The following is a 23,070-nucleotide window of genomic DNA, read 5'->3' as shown; positions in this document are numbered from 1 at the left end:
GTTTAAAAATGGGCTGATCCCCAGATGGGGGAACTTTCCAGCGTTGTGGATACTTATGCAAAGTTCCACTGCAAGGACAATAAATGGCGCAATGAGCACACACAGCAACTGCATGTAAGTATCTTTATATTTTGAATAAAATAGTTTTATATTTTAATTTTTTTTCACTCTAACAATTTCACGAATTTTTTTGCAGGCCAAAATGGTTGAGATTCGTGAAACTCAACCAACGCCAACCAATGTCCTGCTCCAGTCCAATGTCGACCCCACCTAATTTCCTACAAATATGTATGTTATGACACAGGTATTGGGTGAGTGGTCACGCCACTTGAGAGGACTAGGCAAGTTGCCAAGACTTAAGATGGGGGCAAAAAGAGCAACTCCTAGGCCAGGTCCATCCGGGCAGCCCACTGTCACTCAAGAGGAATATGAGGCACTGAAGTGAAGAGTGGAAAAGTAAGAAGCATGGAACGAGTGGCAACAACAGATGATGATGACTCAGAAGCAAATCATGAGTGCGTTCGAACATCAAATGATCCAATTGGCCAATGTTATTCAAGGATTTAACATGCCCGAGATGCCTCCTATTCCACCGGTTCCACCATTTCAGCCTCCTGGCCATGCTGTTGGGTCCTCCTCACAGACTGCCCATCCAGATGATGACAACGATGACACTGTCGATTTGTATTTTTTTTTTTAATTTGTAGTCTACATAATATTACTGTTTATGAACTCAAAATACTTTTATTTAGTTTATGATGTTTAATATAGTTTTGTAATAACAGTATAAATTTCGGTTTTATAATATATTCAATATTATATATGTTATCCCAACTTTTGTACTCTGACATGGCATCACATGAATGGTGACACGTGGAATCCACTTGGAGTATCTGCTCGGGAAGAGTGGCTCGAGCGGGACATATCGCTTGCACGCTCAGAGCGAAGTATTCAGCGATCCGCGCAGAGCAACCAACACTTAGAGAATTCAGCTTTCGCATCATGAGTCATCAGCACAATCCTTATAACTCAGGGATCAATTTACGTGGATATGGCAGGCACACGATCCCACTATCAGTGTATTCAGCCTCAATCCCACGATCCTAGTATTCAGCATTGATCCCACGATCTTTCTATTTATACGCATTGTAACGAGAGGGGAAACTCTTCCTCCTCAAGCTTCCTAGCCCTATAAATTGTGATACATGTTCACTGGTCAAGGGATTGGTCGAAAAGCAGTTGAGGTAAGACTATATTATTATCTAAGAATTATATATTCAGAGATACTATTGTAAGAGCTATAAGAAAAGGAATCTTTCTCCTTGATCTTAAGTCAATACAAATAACGAGGATTAGGCTATTACCGAACTGATCGGGGCTGAACCTCTATAAAATCCCTGTGTCTTATTATTGCTTTATCATATATCTGTTATTATAAGTCATTTATCGCTTATAAAATAGACTCATTGTCGTTGGCTAAAAATGAAGTCAACATTTTGGTGCTTTCATTGAGAGCAAGATCACAAATCGCTCTTTATTCAACATCCAACAGCCAATACAATGATGCAAACTCGTAGAGGCCTAACTGATCCGGCAAATTCACAAACGCTGGATCCTACATCACAGAACCCAGGAAGCATAAGGGTTCTGCCTGCTGTTAATCCTGGACAACCGACAAGCGTGGGGAATGGTGAAATAGCTTCTATTGATGGAATTGCGCCTGGTGTGCAAGAGACCGGGAATAATAGTTCCGCACCCAACCAGGGCGTCCATAATACGACTATTTTGCCTGGAACCAACGCCCAAACGACTATCGGAGATGCCACCGAATTACAAAATCTCTGTGACGCGCTCGGACTCATGCAGGGTCATAACAACACCCTGCATCATGATCAGGACAAACTGCGTGCTGCAATAAATCTTGCGTTCGACGAACAAAGGCGTATGTTCGCCGAATGGAGAGATAAAGAGATGGAGACATTAAGGGCTCACCATGTAGAGATTGAAGATCGTAGTCGGCAAGCCACCGTGCTGATACGAAGAGCCTGCCAAACTGTAGGTCAGCAATTGCCGAACGTCATTCCCTTAGGAGAAACGGAAGAGGATCCAACGATGAATACTTCCCAGATTACTAATGGTCAGCCGCCCGATCCCCGGTCACGAGTTCCGCTCGTGGGCCTAGCGGTAGGCGAGCAGACCTTGTCTGGTAATTCATCAGGATGAGTCATACCTGATGGCTCCAACCAGATCAATGGTGCCATTCCACCCGTCAACCAAGCGAATCAATCGCTAAGGCAACCAGGGGTTTCTGTGTTCGAAAGGTTAGGAACAACCTATGACCTAAGGAATGATCTAAACAGAAGGAGGGGAACAGATGATCAAAATGTTACGGCAATCGTGCAGTCGGGAGCCCGTATTCACATCCCTGCTAAGAAAGATGCTGACGTAATCCAAGTTGTCTAGAATGCCGAGCAAGTCAGCCCAGTCGTACAGGCTCAGCTTGACAAACGGAAAAATATGTTTCACGGCATGGCTGGACAAAGCAATAATGATCTTGAGTTAGACCGAGCACGCGAAACTCCTTTCTCACCGGAGATCAATCTCCTGCCACTACCCCACAAGTTCAAAATGCCGACATGGAAGATGTACACGGGGAGAGAAGATCCCCTTTCCCATCTCAAGTATTTCGAAATGCAGATGGATTTGCAAGGGGTACGAGGAGATGTATGCTACAGAATCTTTCCTGCCACTCTGTCAGAAGCTGCTCATCAATGGTATTTCAAGTTGGATCCTGGAAAGTTTAACTCAAGGAAAACCTTCTCTTCAGAATTCCATGCGCAACTCTACTCCTCGCGCCAACTCCCATTGCATTTGGGAGACTTGGTCGAAGTTAAGCAACGACCAGGCGAGCCACACCGGGCGTACATTAGCAGATTCATGACGGAAGCGACCAAAGTTTCACGGGTAACCGAGGATGGAAAGTTATCCGCGATACTGGGGGCCATCAAACTCCTCGGTGAACTTTAAAAGGATATAAAAAAGAATGGGCCTGTAGACTCAATGAGTGATTTCCTTGACCTAGCCGAAGGCTTCCTCAAGCTTGAAGAAGCCATTCAACGAGCGGAAGGTGAACAAAAGTCGGGCAAGTAAAAGGCTCCTTCCACTGGAACATCCGCCCAACTTCCCAACTACTCAAATAATTCAAGCTCAAGTGGCAAGCGTTCCAGCAACAACCACAAGCAAGGAAACGGGAAGAAAGGAAAGTTCACTGATAAATCCGGACAGACTCCCCGGGAGAATCATGCCAAATACACTGCATTCATTATTCTGACTCAAGATATAGAAAGTGTATACATGGCAACTGAGTCGTTGATCCAGTACAAGAAGCCCGGGCACATCAAGAAAGATACCAACAAAAGGGACATGACAAAGTTTTGCCGGTTCCACGGAGACTACGGCCACAACACTAATGAATGCTACAACTTGAAGCGAGAAATTGAATTCGTAATAAGGAAAAACAATCCACACCTGCAGAAGTATGTCAAGACCGACCAAGGTCAGAACAGCCAAGATTTGATACCTCCACCAGTAGATGGACACTTACAAGTCATTATTGGAGGCCCGCACATTGCTGAAGATTCGGGCAAAGCTTGGGAGAGGTATGCCTGGACAGAACAACACGAACACGAAGAGATTATCCTGATCGTGGAAGAAAGGAGGCACAAAGTTCCATGAGCAGGAGAGCCAACCATATCATTCAACCATGAAGACGCTGTCAAAGTCAAATTTCCGCACAATGACCCGCTGGTTGTGGAAGTCCAGATATGCAATAAAATGGTGGCCAAAACCATGATCGACAATGGAGCTTCCTCAAACATCTTGTTGAAGATTTCTTACGAAAAGATGGGACTCCAACTCAAGGATCTAACTCCATTCCTCCAGCCTGTCTATGGTTTCTCCGGTCAAGGAGTTACACATCTAGGACAAATCTGGCTACGCCTCACTGTTGGACAAGCTCCGACGAGCATAACTATCATGGCACAGTTCCTAATATTGGATGTTCCTTCATCTTTTAACGTTATGCTTGGCTGACCAGCCCTGTATGACTTAAAGGCTGTCACATCAATATTTCACTCGTGCCTGAAGTTCCCAGCAAAGAATGGGGTAGGGTGTCTAAGAGGAAACCAGCAGTCTGCTCGGGAATGTTATAACCTTTCAGTGGCCAAGGCTAAGACGAAAGTATCCTCCAACTAGAGCCCAAACAAGGGAAAAAACATTCCCAAGTAGGGAACTTCCCAACGCGAGGATGAAGATGTGGATCCTCGACTTGGGGACCCAAGCAGCAATGTTGGACTTCTGGAAAATTTAAAAGAGATCGAGATCGATCCAGCTATCCCAACCAGAAAGCTAAAGGTAGGAAAAGGTTTGTCGCTCGAAGTAAAATAAGAATTGATAAAATTTCTGAGAGCACACCTAGGCGTTTTTGCCTGGTCACATGCGGATATGGTCTGAATCGATCCTTCTATTATTTCACATGTTTTGAATATCGATCCAAAATTCCAGCCAGTTCAACAAAAACGAAGGTTGTTGGACAAAGAACGAGCAGTAGCCCTGAAAGACGAAGTTGAAAAGCTGCGTAACAACAACTTCATAATTGAAGCTTTTTACCCGGCTTGGGTGAAAAATCTCGTACTAGTGCCCAAGCCGAACAAGAAATGGCGAATCTGTATTAATTTACAGACCTCAATAAGGCATGTCGTAAAGACTGTTTTCCACTTCTAAGAATTGATTAGCTCGTAGATGCAACAGCAGGGCACAAAATATTAAGCTTCTTGGATGCTTACTCAGGCTACAATCAAATCAAAATGCATCCACTAGACCAAGAACATACAAGTCTCCGAACAGATATGGGTCTCTATTGCTACAAAGTCATGCCGTTTGGTCTAAAAAATGCTGGAGCTACGTACCAAAGATTAGTAAACAAAATGTTTAAAGACCACATCGGGCAAAATATGGAACTGTACGTGGATGACATGCTCATCAAATCCAGAAAGGCTAGGGGGCACATAGACGACCTGGATGAATGTTTCAATGTCCTCAGAAAGTACAATATGAAACTAAATCCCTTAAAGTGTTCCTTTGGAGTCAGCCTGGGAAAGTTTCTAGGCTTCATCGTCAATGCCCGAGGAATTGAAGCTAATCCAGAAAAGATTCAAGCCCTCCTGGATATGAACTCCCCAACAAAAACCAAAGAAGTGTAAAACTTAACTGGTCGGATCACCGTGCTCAGCAGATTCATTTCAAAATCAACAGACAAGTGTGTCCCATTCTTCAACATCGTGCGAGGAAACAAGCTTTTCGAGTGGACAAAAGAGTGTGAAAAAACATTCCAAGAGCTAAAGGCACAACTTGCAAAACCTCTCGTACTTTTAAAACCTGTGGGCAGTGAGGAACTGGGAATATACCTAGCTATCACGGAACATGCTGTGAGTGTCGTGCTGATCAGGGAAGAGAACAGCGTACATCACCCAGTCTATTACATTAGGAAAAGACTCATTGAGGCCTAGGGCCGATATTTGTTGATAGAAAAACTCGCCTACTGCCTCATTCTAGGAACAAGGAAGTTGAGGCCTTATTTCCAAGCTCATCCTGTTCGGGTATATACCAACCATCCACTATGATAAATACTGCAAAAGCCAGATGCTTCTGGATGGTTACTAAAGTGGGCAATAGAGTTGGGTCAGTACGAAATCACTTTCCGACCTCGAACATCAATCAAAGGCCAAGCCTTGGCCGACTTTGTGGTACAATGCACAGGCAAAAAAGAAAGCATACCAGAAAGCAACACCAAGCTAGCACCTCAGCCAAGTCACAATGAGGACAAACTGACCTGGAAACTACCTGTGGATGGGTCGGTTACAGATCAACTATCTGGTGCAGGGATTGCCCTCGTCACGCCTGGGGGGCAACACCTGAACGCTGCAATCAAGTTTGGATTCAGGGCATCTAACAATGAAGTCGAGTACGAAGCTCTAATCGCTGGGCTAAAGCTAGCTAGGAGATGAAGGCTGAACACATTGAAATCTGCAGTGATTCACAACTGGTGGTAAATAATGTATCCAGAGAATACGAGGCTCAGGGAGAAAAGATGATAGCATATCTGAGCAAAATACACGATCTACTCGCACAATTCAAAAGCTACAGTCTCAGAAAAATTCCAAGAGAAGAAAATACAACTCCAGACGCGTTAGCTCGATTGGCAAGTAGCAATGTAAGTGACAAGGCGAACTTGGTTCCTATCCAGTTCCTCGAAAAGCCTAGCATCACTGACACGGAAGAAATCAAAATGATTGATACATCCCTAAACTGGATGACGTCAATAGCAGCCTACCTCAACTCTGGGGAAATCCCAGATATCAAAATGAAGCTCAGAAAATGAGAAGGAAGGCAACACGGTATATTACATTGGAGGGAGTCATGTACAGAAGAGGATTCTCAATGCCATTGCTCAGATGTGTCACTCAAGACGAAGTAGCACGACTCCTATCTGAAGTTCATGACAGATTCTGTGGAAATCATGCCGCCAGACAGAGCTTATCCAAGAAAATTCTAAGGCAAAATTGCCAGGTTATGGCGTAGAATGAAACTGTTGTAGGGTTTTCGCTTGGCGACGCGTACATACAACGTCAGTGATATGAAAATTTCCAGGTTATGGCGTAGAATGAAACTGTTGTAGGGCTTCCTCTTGGGGACGTGTAGATACGGGCGTCAATGACATATGATAAGTATTGGGAGTAGGTACGAGCTCGTCTGATTAGGTGATGTGATATATTTGTGCCAAGTTGTGGCACAAGCTCACCTGATTAGGTGATATAATTATATGATATGTGGGTGCAAATTTTTGGCACGGGCTCACCTTATTAGTTGATGCATTTATATGATATACGGGTGCAAGTTCTTGAGTAAAACTTTTTATAGCAGGGATCCGCGGAACATGCTTTTTATGTCGTTATAATGTCCATTTTTAGTCTTTCACTTTGGTCAAGTTTTTAATATTAGCACTATTTTTAATAATTAATTAATCTATTAGTATTAAATTAGTTTATGAAATCACACACGTGGCGTCCCTATAGATTAGAGCGTTACAAAGACTAAACCCACAGCGCTACTGTAACCATGGTATTCACTCAAAAAATGTCGTGAAGAAGACTCCTCAAGGTGGTTTCGACGTCTTCATGGATAACGTGAACCCTCTCTCTTTAGAACACTCTCAATCGAGCAATGTGTGAGAAGGGGATACATTAGAAGCTGACCTCTAAGAGGGCAACTTAGACTAACGCCGTAAACAAGTTAGTGAAGACCGTGAGGTCGAGGTTAATGAGGAAGATGACAATGCATATGTCAAAGATGGGTACAACAAAGATGGGTATCATTATGAGCAAGATCCTGATGTGGCAGAAGTATCCAAGGAGTTTCATGAGACTCGAGTAAGCTAGCCCATCAAGAGAAGCCTTCTCAAAAGATGGAGAAATAATGGCTCCCCTCCAAGCTAAGTTTAGAGATCTAGAACTCGACAGCTCATGTAGCATGAATCCAACTAGCGAACCTGTACAAACGCAGAAGGCCACCAATTCCTGTAGATGTGGACGCAATCTGCTTTGAAAGGTCTTGTTGCATAAAGAGGGACTGGTGCGAAAGTACCCAAGCCCAAGGGAAGGAAAAATCGCCCCACTAATTCCATTAACCAGGACGGTGAGACTAGTGGACAGTATTCTGACTACAGTTGGTCAACTACAGAACTTCAAAAGCGTCTTGATGCCAAGTATGAAAGAGCCAAGGGAGAGTTGGTGAGACCACGTAGGAATGACCTTAGGAATCATTTGAAAGAAAGGACCCGCAGACGTGACCTCCTAAATAATGATACGAAAAGATTGGAAGAGCAAATTGCTGCTCTGACAAAGCTTGTACGTAAGCAAAGTGGGGCCCTCACGGATTCCGAGGATTAGGACCAGGAGTCGTGTGTTAGGAGGATTACGGAAGCTCGTCTCCTAGAGAACTTCAAAATGCTACAAATTAAATTGTATGATAAAGGTACAGACCTAAGAACCCACTTGGATAAATACAACAAGATGATGCAAGTGGCCAGAGTTAGTGATGATGCCAAATATTTGTGTTTTTTCCTAACACTAACTTAGTCAGTCGAAGATTTATGGAAGAGATTGCATCATGGGTCAATCCATAGTTGGAAAGAGCTATAGTTGGCCTTCCGAAAGCAATTCATTGCTACCTAAGATTATTATATGGAAATTTGCTCGATAAGCAATGTCAAACAGTAGGCAGGAAAAAGCCTAAAGAACTTCATTCACCGAATGATGCAGGGAGTGGCAAAGACAAAGGTGACTGACGAAATGAAACTTGTAGCCCTACAATCTAGACTCACAATCGGTTCCCTGTTGCTGGAGAGATGCAGAGGAAAAGGGTAGAGACCTTGTCTAAGTTAATGTCAAGGGCACAAGGCTTTATTAATTTTGAAGATGCTTACCAACAAACATTTGTAGTCCCTCCAGCTCCTACCCCAACCACATTTACTCTGGGATTCTCCCGACAAATCCCTATTCTTAGAACTCAGTACACTCTGGCTATCTATGGACCTTCTGCATCCGTGCAAGCACCTACCCAAACTCATTTTCAAGGTATGAAGCAGCACAAACTGGATGTAGTATTGTTGCTGGACAGTCGAAGCCCCAAGTGAAAGTTTCATAATATAACATGATTTAATCCTAGAGCAAGAGGGGCAGAAGGAACCAAAACGGTAGAGAGACTTTGAAGAAGCCAAGGAAGGAATATGAACAAAATTACATCGATTACACCATCTTGGTGGATACTAAGGAGAATGTGTACAAAGCAACCTGGAATAAGGTTCAGGTTGCCCGCAAGGATGCATCTGGGGGAAAGTACAAGAGAGATCAAAATAAATAGTTTGACTATCACATAGATGTGGGACACTCCACCAATGAATGTGGCCATTGAAAATATGAGATCCAAATGTTGGCTAGAGTCGGACATCTAGGACAATGGGTCTGGATTCCTATTATCTATCCGGGATTGGGGCTGTTCACGGACCATTGATTATTTTAGGATACCAGGATACCAGGATACTGTAAACCCTCCGTATGTAGTAATCCACCCTCAAGCTCCCAGAACACAATGTCCAGCTCTACTTGCTCCACTTGCTCAAGCTACAGTGAAAGTATTAGCTCCGGGACAAGGGAACCCATATCCTTTAACCCTAGATCCACAACCAATAGAAAAACATGTAGCCACGATCTTAGGAGGAACTTATATTCTAGGAAGTACGAGAAATTCCAAAAATTGATATTTTAAGGAACTCGAAGGTGAAGGAGAGATGTGTGCCTTAGTGTAGTTGCCAACACAACATTCGCAAACCATGAACTTGCCAATTACATTCACGAAGGACGATGCTTGGCACGCTCATTTCCCCCACAATGACCCTTAGGTCATAAAATTCCAGATTGCCAACAAAAGGATTTGTAGAGTCTCGGTAGACAATGGACAGCTCGATCTACTATATAAAGAGCATTAGCCTATCTCTTGAACTCTAAGTCATTAAGCCTCTAAGCTCTCAATTCTAAGTCTAAAATCATAATTCTCTCCTCTCTCTCTTTCTACTACACGCCCCAAGGGCTCTCTCCCTCTTTCTCTCTCCCACGCCTCCAAGGCTCTATCTCTCTCACTCTCTCTCTCATTAGAGACTTGCCTACTGATTCATACATTCTAATCTTAAGAGAGCTACAATAGATTCCACAACACTTGTGATCTGAGTAGTATTATCTTTGGTATCATTACAATCAAAAGAGGAGAAGGTCATTACCCGGTAACTAAGGGGGCCAAACCTCTATAAAATCCTATGTCTTATTTATTTATTATTCTTATGTGTAACATGTGGCAAGCATCATCAATAAATACGACTCCCGCTGTTAGTTAGCCAAATTTTGAGGTCAACAGTGTCCGACCTTTTTTGATTTGTTGAATTTTGGTTTTGATGAAGTTGTTGGTCATTTATTTGTCATTGATTTCACTATTTTTACTCCATCTCGTCAAAATTAATAGTTGTTTTCTGGATATTTTCATGTTTCTATGGTGGTTATGTTTGTGAATTTGGAAGATGGAGGCATCGTAGTTGAGTTTTTGTGCGCAAAGTATAAATGAAAAAAATAATATAAAAGTAACAAAAAATCAACAATAAAATAACAAGAGTATAATATAAAAATATATATGAAGACCACACTTTATGTAAATAAAATTTTAAAAACTATAAAAATATTTAAAATTTCGTACAATCATATTTTTATAATTCTAAATTAAAAATTACGCAAAATATGGGATTTATTTTACTGTTTACTTTTTTATGGCATTTTTAAATAAAGCCTTTGTCATATGGGATTTTTGTTTGGTGTTCCTTTTTACGGGTTTTATGAAAGCCATATATTTGTTATATTTGGGTCAGTTCCCATATTTTATTCTTTTTTTTTTAAAAAAAAAAAATAACCTACAGCTAGTATAGCATTTGCATGGAATAGCTTAGCTTTGTACTCATTGTTTCTTACAGTTCAATCAATCCCATTGTCATTTCATATTCTGAGAAAGAGGTTTTCTATCACTTTTACTCTCTCTCAGCTTCTCTTCGTTTCCCCTTATTTTCAGCTTAGGGTTTGTTCTTTTCCTTCATATTTTTTTTGTTCTTCATCTTCAAGCTTCGACAGTGATGCCATTGTTGCTATTTTTTCATGCTTCGACCGGTGCTGCCGTGGGTGGGTTATTCGGTTGTGGTCATTTTGGAGCTCAGTTACTTGTTTAAGTGAGGTAAGTTTTCAGTTGTTCATTATTTTTTTTGTAATATCTATAGTTTTAGTGATTATAGTTCGGTATTATGATGTTTGTTGGTTTTTTTTTGTTTTTCTTAATGATTTTCCTTGATCGACTGGGTTTTTTGGGTTTATTGCTGTTTTGGGATGATCGGTTGGGTTTTTAGGTTATGTTTGATGTGTTGGTGTTTGTTCTTTCTAATTTTTTCAAAATGTGTTCTTATTTTGGTTGCTCATCATTGTTCTATTTAGTTTCTTTTTGTTTTCAGTTTGAGTTTGTGTTGATTTTATTGTTTTCTTTGTTAATTTTTGTTAAATCCTCATGAATTTTCTAGGTTTTTTGTTTCTGTTTTCTCTGTGTTGAATATGTTTTCCAAATTAGAGGATTTTTTGTTATTTTTGGTGTTTGTTTTGGGTTTCTTCATTTGCATGCAATTCAGTTTTTGAGAATGCTTATAAAATGTAACCGGTTATTTTTGTGCAACAGATTTGAATTTTTAGGTTAATAGTATTATTTGTATTTAATTTTTATGTTTTTTTGTATTTTGATTTTTTGCTTTTTTATTACTTGTTCTGTTTTTTTTTAAATTGCTCTTTTAATATTTTTTTTCATTGGTTAGAGTATTTAGTGGGGGTGGTAACTGTTTTACCACTGTTTTTCCCACGATGTGGCAGTTTTATTTTTATTTTTTTGTGTTTTATGTTGGTTGACAGTTACAATTTATTGGTTATCTATATTTAGTGTTAATTTTTAATGTGCACATATTAACTTGTTTTGTTTTATTTGTATACTTTGTTTGGTTTTAGGTTATATACAATGGATAAGTCCCTTGATTCAATTGTCTATGTAAAGAAAAAGAAAATGGGTGAAGTAAGTAAGGTATGTTTTTAAATTTTCATGTTTTATTTTGTTTGTTGTTTTTTGTATTTTACTGTTTTTTCTTGTTTTTGTGTTGTTTATTTTATGTTCAATGTTTTCAGGACATTATTCCTTATGTTGATCCTAGAGTTAAATAGAAGGATTCTCATCAATCTGAAACCTTTTCCAAAAATTTGAAGGACCAGGTATATAACTGGTTTCTTTTTCCATATTTGTGTTAATTCATGTTCCTTTATTCTGTTTTTGGATTCTTTTCTTTTATTCTTGTTGTGTTTATAACTGGTTTTTAACCAGTTTTAATATTGCATTTTTTATTTTGTTAACAGGTTGAGCCTGGTAATGTTGCATTTGTTGGTGCTGATTCTGGAACTATTTTTGAAGTTCCGGTTGATGAACCTAAGAAACCAGAGGTTAAGAAATATCACGCTAAGAAAAAGAAGGTGAGTTTATTAACTTGTTATGTTATTGTTGTTGTTTTTTAACTAGTTTTTTTTATTATAGAAATGTGTTTTTAAATGTTTATTGTATGTAATTTAGTGTTTATACTTTTTATAGCTGATTTTTTTTCTTTTAGAAATGTGTTTATAAATGTTTAATTAATGTAATTTAGTTTTTATATTATTTATAACTGGTTTTTTTTTTCTTTAAGAAATGGGTTTTCAAATGTTTATATTATGTAATTGAGTTTTTATACTCTTTTTTAACCGGTTTCTTTTGTTAGTTTTTTTAACATATTTTGTGTTTCATTTGTTGTTTTATTATTATAACCTGTTTCTAAATTTCTTTTTGAGCTTTTTAAAAGTGTTGTTTTTGTATGTTTTTTTCACCGGTTTCTTTTTTGTGTTTCAAGGTTAATGTTGATCCTTCTAATGACGATTTTGTTGAACATGTTGAATCTAGAACTAGTTCTAAAGTTCCAGTTGAGAAAGAGATTCAACCCTCTGTTAGGGAAACTGATGGCCGAAAAAAAAGGTGTTTATATGTTTATAATTTTGTTCTTTGTTAATGTTTGTGAACGTTGTTTTTCTTATGTATCTTTATCTTTTTTGTTTCCTATTTTTTTCAGGCCGCAGTGGCTGATTCTGATCTTCCCAATCCGCTGGTACGTCGTACAACACGTTCTGGCATTAAATATGTTGCTTCGAAGGGCCCTAGTCCTTCGATAGCTGAAGAGTCCGTTAAAAAATCCACTAGTTTTTTTGATGTGGTAAGTGCTTTAAGTTTTTCATTTTACATATATGTTCTATTTTTATTTTTAATATGATTTAATTTTTGTTTATGGAACCAGTTATTTTATTTATCATGTGCTTGTTGTTGTTGTTATTGGCTAAATCTTATTTTATAACTAGTTTTTTTTACAGGATGTTTACTTGAAGATGAAACCGGAGCATCGGTTCCCAAGTAAGCTCCAGATTTGGAATAACCCGTGGGTTATTGAGGAGATCAAAGGAAATCTTACTCCTTCTCAAAAGGCGTTATTTATGACGACGCCTTGTTCACAATTTTTGAAGATGGGCAATGTTAAGAGGCACGTTGCCCTGCCTCACCTTGCTTTAGTGAGTGAGGTCCATCAAGAGAGGGAGGATGTAGAGAAGTGGTTCTTAATCCGGGACAGAGTTGTCCGTTTCAGTTTGGAGGAGTTTGTCTTGATAACGGGGTTAAGTCCGGAAGGCTCATTTGACTTGAACGATTTTAAACAGAAGATGTCGTTCAAGAAGAATATGTTTCCTGATTTGACTATTAAAGTCATTCAAGAACAAGTTAGAGGAAGGTTTTTGGCGGGAGAATTTGATGATGACGTTGACGCTGTGAAGATGGCGATCGTTTATCTGTTGAGTCACTATTTATATGGGTATGAGAACGGTAAGAGAGTCGACAATGAGTTATTTAGTTTTGTCGATGGTGATTTGTCTGAGCTAAGGAATATCGCATTTGGTAAACTGCTGTGGGATAGGACTTTCCACTACATGAATTTGGCATTCAAGGACGGTGGCAATATATATTACAAGATTGAGAAGGCCAAGGAAGAGAAGGATAAGTTTTATTCTTTTAAACTCCAAGGGTTTCCATTTGCTTTACTAATTTGGTTGTTCAAGATACTACCAAGCCTGTCTCCTAATTACTGCAAGAGGATTGCCAATACGTATCCTCGAACGTTGAATTGGGAGAGTTCATATAAGAAAAAAAAACGGAGGGCTATTCAGAACATGTTTATGAGGTTTTTAATAATTCTGAGGTAACTTTCAATTATTATAACTGGTTTCTTTTTTTTTTTAATAGTATATTTATAACTAGTTTTTAATATGTTTGATTTCTTTCCAATTTTTCAGGCCACTGTTAAGGATTTTTATCCTGTTGGCCGTGAGCTTAAGAAAGCTGCCTTGCATAACCTCAAATTTGAACCGGTTTATCTACCTAAGAAACCTCGAGGTTTCTTTGGGAAGGTATGCCTTCTTTTACTTTTTGGTTGTGTTGTTACAGTTTGTTTTTTATTTAGTTTCTTGTTTTTCTTTTACATGCTTTTTTGACGTTTGTTATGTATTATTGTTTGTTTTCAGTTTTCGAATTTGGAGAAAGCTTTGGTCTGTATTCAAGATGACCAAAAGAAAATTTTATTGAGTATTAAAAATTTAAAGGATGAGTTTAATATTAAATTTGATGAATTCATTGAATTATTGAAGAGTAAGAAGGGTTCATCTGTGCCCAAAGATTGTGAGGAGAAGGTTGAAGATTCTCGCTCTGAGAATCTTGATGTTGGTGGGAATGACAATGAGTTTTCCGATCCGTCGTCACCCGAGGTATTTTTTTCTTTTAGTTTTTTGTTTTTCTATTTTTATAACCCGTTATTTTTTATTTTCTATGGTTTTTTATGTTTCCTGTTTTTTTCTGTCTTATAACCGTTTCTTTTTTTGCATTTCCTGTTTCTTATATTCTTTTCCTATTTAGAAACCGGTTATTACTATGTTTTTTGTTCTATCTTTGTAGGTTGTTTCAAAACCCAATCTTCCTGAATATGATGATGATGAAGGTGGGGTGCAATTGTCACTCGTTTGAGAAGATAAGGTTGTATGTTTGTTTCTTTGTTATAATGGATGTGTTTATTATAACTGGTTTTTTTTAGATTGTAAGTTTAATTGATTCGTGTTTTTATTCCAGGTTCACTCTGGCTTATGTGAGGGGAGGGATGAGGGCGGTGTGTTTTCGTATGAAACGATTACAGTCGACCAATCCATTTTTGATTTGGTTGATAGAATCACTCGGGCATATTCTTCCCCACTTAGTGCAAAGAATAAGCAATGGGATTTTGTGTCGATTCCTGAGTCTGCATCGCCTGCTGTGGAAGATGAGGTTGAGGTTCTAGATGTAATGCCTTTGCAATCCAGTGTTGCTGTCAAGAGACAAGCAAAACCTGGTTTGCATTGTAGATCTCCTTTTGTCAACGAGTTTGGTTCTTCTGAACCGAAAATTCAGAATAAGAAGGATAAGGAGGCATCTAGCGAATTAGCTTTTGACCCTAAGGAGTTGTTTCCTTTTGTTAAAGAGATTGGGAAGAGCACCTGCCCTAAAGATTGCGGGGGATACGTTAAGTGGATCGAAGGTGCTCGGTTAATGGTTGCTGATATTTGTTTTTTAACTGTTTTTTTTTTTCATTTTGGATTTTTTTCTTTGTGATATCAGGAACAATGAGAAAACAGCTGGCGACATCAATCCTCCCTTTGATTTCAACATAGCTCAGATTGATGACAAGACTTGGTTTGTGATTTTACAGACTTGTGGTGAAGAATTGACTGACCTGGTACTTAACTGGTTATTTTTTTTCTGTCTGTTTTTATTTTTCTTAATTTCTTTGCTTTTTTCAATTTTTAACTGGTTGTTTTTGTTTATTGTGTGTAGCATCTGAATGTGGCACTTTACTATCTTAGGAAGAGCATCTTATATGATGCCAGTGTTAATAAAAGAGTGACGACGACATGCTCGTATTTTGATGCAACTATTAAGGGAGTGTATGCTGATTTTATAAAGGCGAAACGTGATCCGAGTGTCATCAAGTACGACAACAAGGTCACCAATTACATTCTGGGGCAATATAACTTTTGCTTCCAGCCTTGGATCGGTGTTGATGATGTTGTTGGTCCGTGTCATGTCGGTGTTCAACAACATTGGATATTTCTTCACTTCAGCATTTTAAGGAGGAAGATCTTCGTATTCAATTCCATGAAGAATACAAAGACGAATCAAAAGAAGATCTTGTCTGATCTCCTTCCGTACTGTGAGTTACTGCCATACTTCCTTGATTTCTTAAATTTTTATGATGGTATGAACGATATTAGTTTGGAGTCAGGCCCTTATGCTTTGCCGAAGGATACTCCTATTGCATATGAGTTTGTGGACAAGCTCCCCACTCAAAGCAACAGGTAAATAACTGGTTATTTTTAGTCCTATGACTTCTGTGATTATTTATTTGTTTCTTTTTTCTGCTTAAATAACTGGTTATGTATTGTTATTTATTTTTGTTTTGTTTTTCAGTGATTGTGGTGTATTTGTGATTAAGTATGCTGATCTGTTCATCCGGGGCAAAATTAATGAGATTCCTCCTAATGTGGATGAGATGATTACACACTATAGGGATGACCTCGCTGTGACTTTGTACAACTATGGCCAGAAAAAGATTTATGAAGGATATTCAACTAAAGATATGCCGAAGGGAAAGAAGTCCAAGAAGAAGAAGTTTGATTCTTGTTAAATATTTGTATTGTTTTCTGGACAGATTCAATGTTTGTAGTTTTGTTTTTAATGTTTTTTTTAATTATTTTTTTGAACAATACATTATGTTATGTTAATATTTTCTATGTTAGGTTGACAATATAAGGAATCAATTTTTATATGTTTTAAGTATACTTCTAATTTTTTCTGATTTTTCTTTTTGTAATACATATTTTTACGGTGTTTATATTTTCCTTGTGAAGTGTTGCCCAATGTTATTTGTATATTTAATCAGTTTCTTTTCAAGTTTTTAAGGTAATTATTTAATGTTGATTTGTTTTTAACCGGTTATTTTTTTAGTTATCTTATATTTTTTTTGTTTATTAAGTTGTTTGTGTTGTATATATTAGGTTTTTCTGATTTTTCTTTTTGTAATACATATTTTTATGGTTTTTACATTTTCCTTGTGAAGTGTTGGTGTTACATTGTGTTTTGTTTTTATAGTTTTTTGTTTAATTTTAACCGGTTTTTTCATGTTTACTTACAATGCCCAATGTTATTTGTATATTTAACTGTTTTCTTCTCCAGTTTTTGAGGTCATTATTTAATGTTGATTTGTTTTTAACTGGTTATTATTTTAGTTATCTTATATATTTTTTATGTTCATTAAGTTGTTTGTGTTGTATATATTATATAGAAGCTTTTTTTTTTTATTATAGAACATGTATTTTTGGTTCATGTTTAAATATAACTGGTTTCATTTTCTTTGTTTTCTTTTGTTTTGGTGCATGTTGAATATAACCGGTTTTTTTGTTGTTTTTTTTACAAGGCAATTCTATATTATGAAAATTTTCATTTTTTTTTAAAACCAATTATGTTTGAAGATATATTTCATAATCAACAAATATTGAAACAATTATTGGAACATACAAAATCAAATATAGTGTTTTTTTTATTGTAAATGTATCTTTGTATTCAATAAAACCGGTTATTCTTGTTGTGTCTTTGCTTTCTTGTGCCTTGGTTGTTTTGGTTCTTGTTGCTTTCGTGGTAGAGCTGGATTAGTGCATATTTTTCTGTTGTGCCCTGTCTTCTTGCAACGTCCACACTTTAGTTGTACATTTGGCTCTCCTTTTGAACTTATTCTTCTCCTCTTAGGTCTCCCTGCTCTCTTTTTTGTGTTTGGGGGTAGGACTATCATTTCCAAGCTCTCAGGCAGTGTCCACTCATTTTCATTTGGTAATGGGTTCGCTGTTGTGTGATATGTTGCTTTCATTTCGTCAGTTTTATAGTAGTCCGCAACATAGTCATAAACTCGCAATCCTCGTTTTGAGAATACAGCTATTGCATGAGCACATGGGATTTCATCTTGCTGGAACCAGTTACATTCACATGTTTCGTCCAGTAAATTGATCAGGAATTTCCATTTCTCTAGCACATTCACTTGGTGGAGTATAGTTGTGACTGGTGTAACCTGTTATTTTAAGCAGAAAAAATTATTTTATAACCAGTTATTTTATACAGCTGTTCAATTTTTTGAATGTGTACTGTGTGTATACATCTATAAATTTAGTCGTTTACCTCATATTTTCTTGCTTGAGTAAACTTGTCTCTGAGTATTTTTTCTGTCACTGTTGAAACTTTGGTGAATGTTCCATGTGCTTCGTTGCCGTTTGTCCAAACCCAATTTTGTACCAAACTTCCAAGACTCTCCATCATTGTAGTGATGGGCAGTGTTCATGTGGCAAGTATTGCTGAATTTATCGACTCAGCTATGTTGGATGTCATCATTGTGTACCTTCTGGTCGGGCAGTGACATCTACTCAAATATTTGTATCCTATTCTCTAAAGATAAAGTCTGATTCTGCTGTCTATTTTGTCGAGTTCTGACATGTATCCTTCAAATGATTTCGTGTTGTATGTCTTGGTGGTTTTGACAAAGTTTAATGTAAGATCTTCTTCGTGTGCCCCAAAATTGACCTTAATGTTGTTAAGCAAGTGGAATATGCATGCTCCATGGAATATGTTTGGGTAGACAGTTGCTACTGCTTTCTTTATGCTTTTGTGCTGGTCTGAGATGATTGTCATGCCTGCGAGTCAAGGTTTATCAAATGTCAGTGTATGTCTGTTTTAACCAGTTTTTTTGTTACTTTTTTTTTAAATCGGTTATTTATGTTAAGTAAGTCTAACAAACAATAGAAAAACTATTACAATAAAGATGATGTATTTGTTGTATATTTCTGCTTGAACAAGTTTCTTACCTTCTCTTTCTCCAAATATGTCTCTTAGCTTGTGGAAGAACCACTCCCGTGAAGAATCATTCTCCGAGTCTCCTATTCCGAATGCTAATATGAGTATGTGGTTATTAGCATCCATTGTCAATGTTGTAAACAACGTCCCTCCGTATGTTGTTTTCAAGAATGTGCCATCTACCACAATCACCGGTCTGCAATGAATGCATCCTCTAATTGAGTTTGACAGTGCTAGGAACATGTACTTGAACATGTTCTTCTTGTCTGTTATCAATTCAGTTACGATGCCTGGATTTTCTTTTTTTAGCATATGAAGGTACATTGGGAGTTGTTGGTATGAGTCTTCTGGCTTTCCTCTTGACAATTCTAGAGCCTTCTCTCTTGTTCTCCAAGCCTTTTGATATCCCATCGAGACCCCAAACTCATGTAGCATGTCCTTCATGATGTCATTCGGTGCATGCTTCCTGTTTATTGAGTCGTACTTCCTCTTTACTATTTGAGCAATAGTATTGTAAGTGTTGGAATTATTTTACCAGATCTTAGATCTACTCACAAGTATGTTGATTTAACCACCTAAATATGAACTTATAAAACGATGGAAAATTAAACACATAAAAGTAAGAGAAATCTTACATTGGGTGCAGCGAAATATATGTCTCCTCCCACTCAGATCTCTAACCCTTGATTCCTTTCTGTCGCAGAGTATAATCAAGATCTGAGCCCGAATGTCCTTCTTTGTTGAATCTGAATTCTACACAGCCTTCCTCACTATGATTGAGGTATTACTTGATGTGTGTGAGCACTACTCTATCACTTAGAGAATTTCGAAAACAGAGAAGGTAGAGAGAGATAGAGTGGCGGCTTGAGCAGAGTTTTTGTGTGAGAGAAAATTCTGTCAAAAGTGTTACAAAAACTGAAGCCTTTACCTTCTATTTATAGAAGACCACCTAGGGCTATGGTTGAATTACTTGGCATTAAAAAATTGAAAAATCAATGGGAAAAGGGAAGCAAAGTGGCCGGCCTAGGCATTGTGGAAACAAGGCTTTCCACTTTTCCAACTTTCCTTCTCCTACATTGCTAGTTTCCTATTTTGTCAAAAGCTACCAATTCCTTTATTCAACCACATAAATGTCAAATTTAACTATTTAATAATTAAAATTTATTACCAAATAATATATTGTCATTTATTTATTAATAATTAAACTAATTAAAGTTTCCCAATTAATAAATATACCCTTCAAATTCTCTATTTACTGTTTTGCCCTTAATAAGTGATAAATTCTCAAATAGACACAGTCTAACTTGAGAATTATAATTGATTAATTAAAATCAATTAAATGAGTCTTACAAGTAATATTGTCTCAACTAGTGAGGGCACCATGGGTCTATATATCCGAGCTTCCAATAAGCAGATCAAGAATTTACTACTTAAATTCACTGACTTATTAATTCTTTGTTGAATCCACGCATAGAACTTAGAATTGCACTCTCAATTATATAGAACGCTCTACATGTTCCACCATAAAGACACGTCATTAGTTATCCATTGTTATAATCCTAATTTGATCAATGATCCTCTATATGGATGATTTACATTGTAAAGGGACTTCATTACCGTAACACCCTACAATGTATTTTATCCTTAAAACACTTAACCCTGTATAAATGATATTTCAGCTAAGTGAAATGAGTACTCCACCATTTATCTTCGTTTGGTTAAGCTCGAAGGAAATCATCATTTGCTTACTATTCGCCAGATAGAAGCTATAGATTATATGTTTATGTTAGCACTCCCACTCAATTGCACTACCGTGTTCCCAAAATGTACGTATAACCCTGACCCAAAAGTAGGCTTAACTAACAAATCAAAGAACACGAATAATACTCTTGAGATTGAACCTAACCATATCAGGATTTAGATCATTTGATCTAGGATCAACTTAGTGATATTGAATTGAATAGATATTACGGTAACTTTTATAAATCTATTTCAAAGTTCAATATCGGTCCATTCCAATGCATACTCCATGCATCCAACCCGAGCTTTACTTTAACCAATGTTCTGGAAAGAACATAGCATTTTTCCAAATGCAAGTAAACTCTGTTGTAGAATGCCATATCAGTAAAACCCAGTGTTCTGATAAATCTAGTGTTGGAAATTATTTTACCAGGATCTAGATTTACTAACAAGTATGTTTGATTAACACCCTAATATGAATTCAAAAACAATGAAAATAAACACATATAAAGTTTAGAAAACCTTACAGTGGGTGCAGCGGAATAATATGACTCCTTCCATCCAGATCTATAGCCCTTGATTCCTTTCTGTAGCAGAGCATAATCAAGATCTGAATCTGGATCTTCTTTTCTCCTTCTTTGATGCAGATTTTCCATAGTCTTACATACTATGATTGAGATACCACTTGATGTGTGTGGGCACTACTCATCACTCAAGTATTTCGAAATTTAGTGAGAAGGAAAGAGAGAGAGAGGCGTGTGGCTTTTTCTGAAAGAAACTAATGTTCAAAGTTTTGTCTGTTGTTTGTTTCCTGAAGCCAACACTCTCTATTTATAGAATACCCTCTAGGTTTAGGTTAGAATTGTATGGCATTAAAATAATGGAAACTATAAATGGTATTTCTTGTGCATAGTGGTCGGCCATACAAAGGGAATTGGGCCTCACTTTGCAACTTTCCCATTTTGTTATTTTCCATTCCCATTTTCTCAAAAATGCCAATTTTCTAATTTAACCTTTTAAATGCCAATTCCAATTATTTCATAACTTAAAAATAATTATTAAATAATATTGGCATTTAATATATTTATTAATTTAGAAATATAAAGTCTCTTAATCAATAAATAAACCTAAAATCTCTTTTCTTTACAATTTTGCCCTTGCTTAGTGAAAATTCATAAAGTAGACATAGTCTAACTTTAGAATTTTTAATTGATTAATTAAAATCAATTAACTGAGTCTTACAAGCAGTATGGTCTCAACTAGTATGGGGACCATGGGTCTATATAACCGAGCTTCCAATAAGTCGAACCGAATTTACCAAGTAAATTCCCTAACTTATTAATTCCTCATTGAATCCACACTTAAAACTTGGAATTGCACTCTCAGTCATATAGAACGCTCTATATGTTCCATGATATAGACACGTCATTAGTTATCCATTGTTATAACCCTAATGTGATCAATGACCCTCTAATAGATGATCTACATTAAAAAGGCACTACTGTTACCGCTACACCTACAATGTATTTTATCCTTAAAACATTTAACCCTGTATAAATGATATTTCAGCTAACTGAAATGAGATCTCCACCATTTATTTTCGTTTGGTTAAGCTCGAAGGAAATCATCCTTTACATTCTATTCGCCAGATAGAAGCTATAGATTCCATATTTATGTTAGCGCTCCCACTCAATTGCACTACCATGTTCCCAAAATGTACGTATCACCCTGACCCAAAAGTAGGCTTAACTAACAAATCAAAGAACACGAATAACACTCTTGAGATTGAACCTAACCATATCAGGATTAAGATCATTTGATCTAGGATCAACAGGTGATATTGAATTGAATAGATATTACGGTAACTTTTAATATATCTAATCAAAGTTCAATATCGGTCCCTTCCGATGTATACTCCATATGTAAAGCCCGCTTAGTTAATTTGGAAATTAGCAGTTGTTTATGTTTAATTATGAAATTATTTATAGCTATTTAAATAATTTATTACTGTTATTTATGGAATTCAGAAATGCATGATTATGTCATCAGTAGTTTTTATATTTTGCATTTCCGGTGTCCGGTATTTTGGAACTCGGCGTTTGGCTCAGTAGAAATCACAACTTAGTATGTTAGTAATTTGGGGACGGGTTTTAGACATTGGGAATGTCGGGAATGGCCGGGAATTTAGAATTTCCCAAAAATACCCCTTTAGTATGATTTATGTGGTTTTAAGGTGGAGGGGCAAAATGGTCTTTTTGCCCCATTAGTATTTTGTCTTTTGTGACTTTATGAAATGGAAAAAAGAAATGTTTATTCTATTGTTACTTGGCTGAAATAATATGTTAAATGCTTTATAAACTCCTTTTTCTCTTTAATTCCACACTTAGTCAAATTAGAAAGAAATTTCAAAACTCACACACTCAAAGCTCTCTCTCTTTTCCTCTCTCTCTCGGCTGTGCATGTGGGTGCAAAGGGGGTGGATTTTTGCTTGATTCTCTAGTGGATTCTCATCCAAAGCTAAGCAATCTTCAAGCTAGGTTAGCTTCTTTAGTTTTCTCTTGAACTTTGATGAAAAATGATGAAAAAGTTGAGTAAAATGCATGCTTTTGT

At 37.2% G+C, this 23,070-nt stretch overlaps 2 protein-coding genes across 2 annotated transcripts; both read right to left on the bottom strand.

Annotated features, from left to right (window-relative positions):
* Positions 1-17,458: 17,458 nt before the first annotated feature.
* LOC115696585 (uncharacterized) lies at positions 17,459-18,186 on the bottom strand. Its single transcript, XM_030623478.1, has 2 exons — positions 18,052-18,186; positions 17,459-17,944 (listed from the first exon to the last, which is right to left on the bottom strand). Exons 1-2 carry the CDS (start codon positions 18,184-18,186, stop codon positions 17,459-17,461), a joined length of 621 nt encoding a protein of 206 aa, XP_030479338.1.
* A 129-nt stretch (positions 18,187-18,315) lies between these two features.
* On the bottom strand, positions 18,316-19,164 carry LOC115696584 (PKS-NRPS hybrid synthetase cheA-like). The gene is made up of 2 exons (XM_030623477.1): positions 18,732-19,164; positions 18,316-18,560 (listed from the first exon to the last, which is right to left on the bottom strand). The coding sequence occupies exons 1-2, from the start codon at positions 19,162-19,164 to the stop codon at positions 18,316-18,318; spliced, it is 678 nt and encodes a 225-aa protein (XP_030479337.1).
* Between the last annotated feature and the right edge of the window lie 3,906 nt (positions 19,165-23,070).

The sequence above is a fragment of the Cannabis sativa genome, chromosome 7 (assembly GCF_029168945.1).
Source record: "Cannabis sativa cultivar Pink pepper isolate KNU-18-1 chromosome 7, ASM2916894v1, whole genome shotgun sequence".
NCBI classification, from domain to species: Eukaryota; Viridiplantae; Streptophyta; class Magnoliopsida; order Rosales; family Cannabaceae; genus Cannabis; species Cannabis sativa.
This window is presented reverse-complemented; position numbering and strand designations above follow the sequence as displayed.

Excerpts from the sequence above, each read along its gene's own strand:
- LOC115696584 (XM_030623477.1), bottom strand. The coding sequence starts at position 19,164 with ATGAAGGACATGCTACATGAGTTTGGGGTCTCGATGGGATATCAAAAG. Across the intron at positions 18,561-18,731 it reads CATATTTGGAGAAAGAGAAG|GCATGACAATCATCTCAGAC; the intron begins GTAAGAAACTTG and ends CTTGACTCGCAG.
- LOC115696585 (XM_030623478.1), bottom strand. The coding sequence starts at position 18,186 with ATGGAGAGTCTTGGAAGTTTGGTACAAAATTGGGTTTGGACAAACGGC. Across the intron at positions 17,945-18,051 it reads CTCAAGCAAGAAAATATGAG|GTTACACCAGTCACAACTAT; the intron begins GTAAACGACTAA and ends TTAAAATAACAG.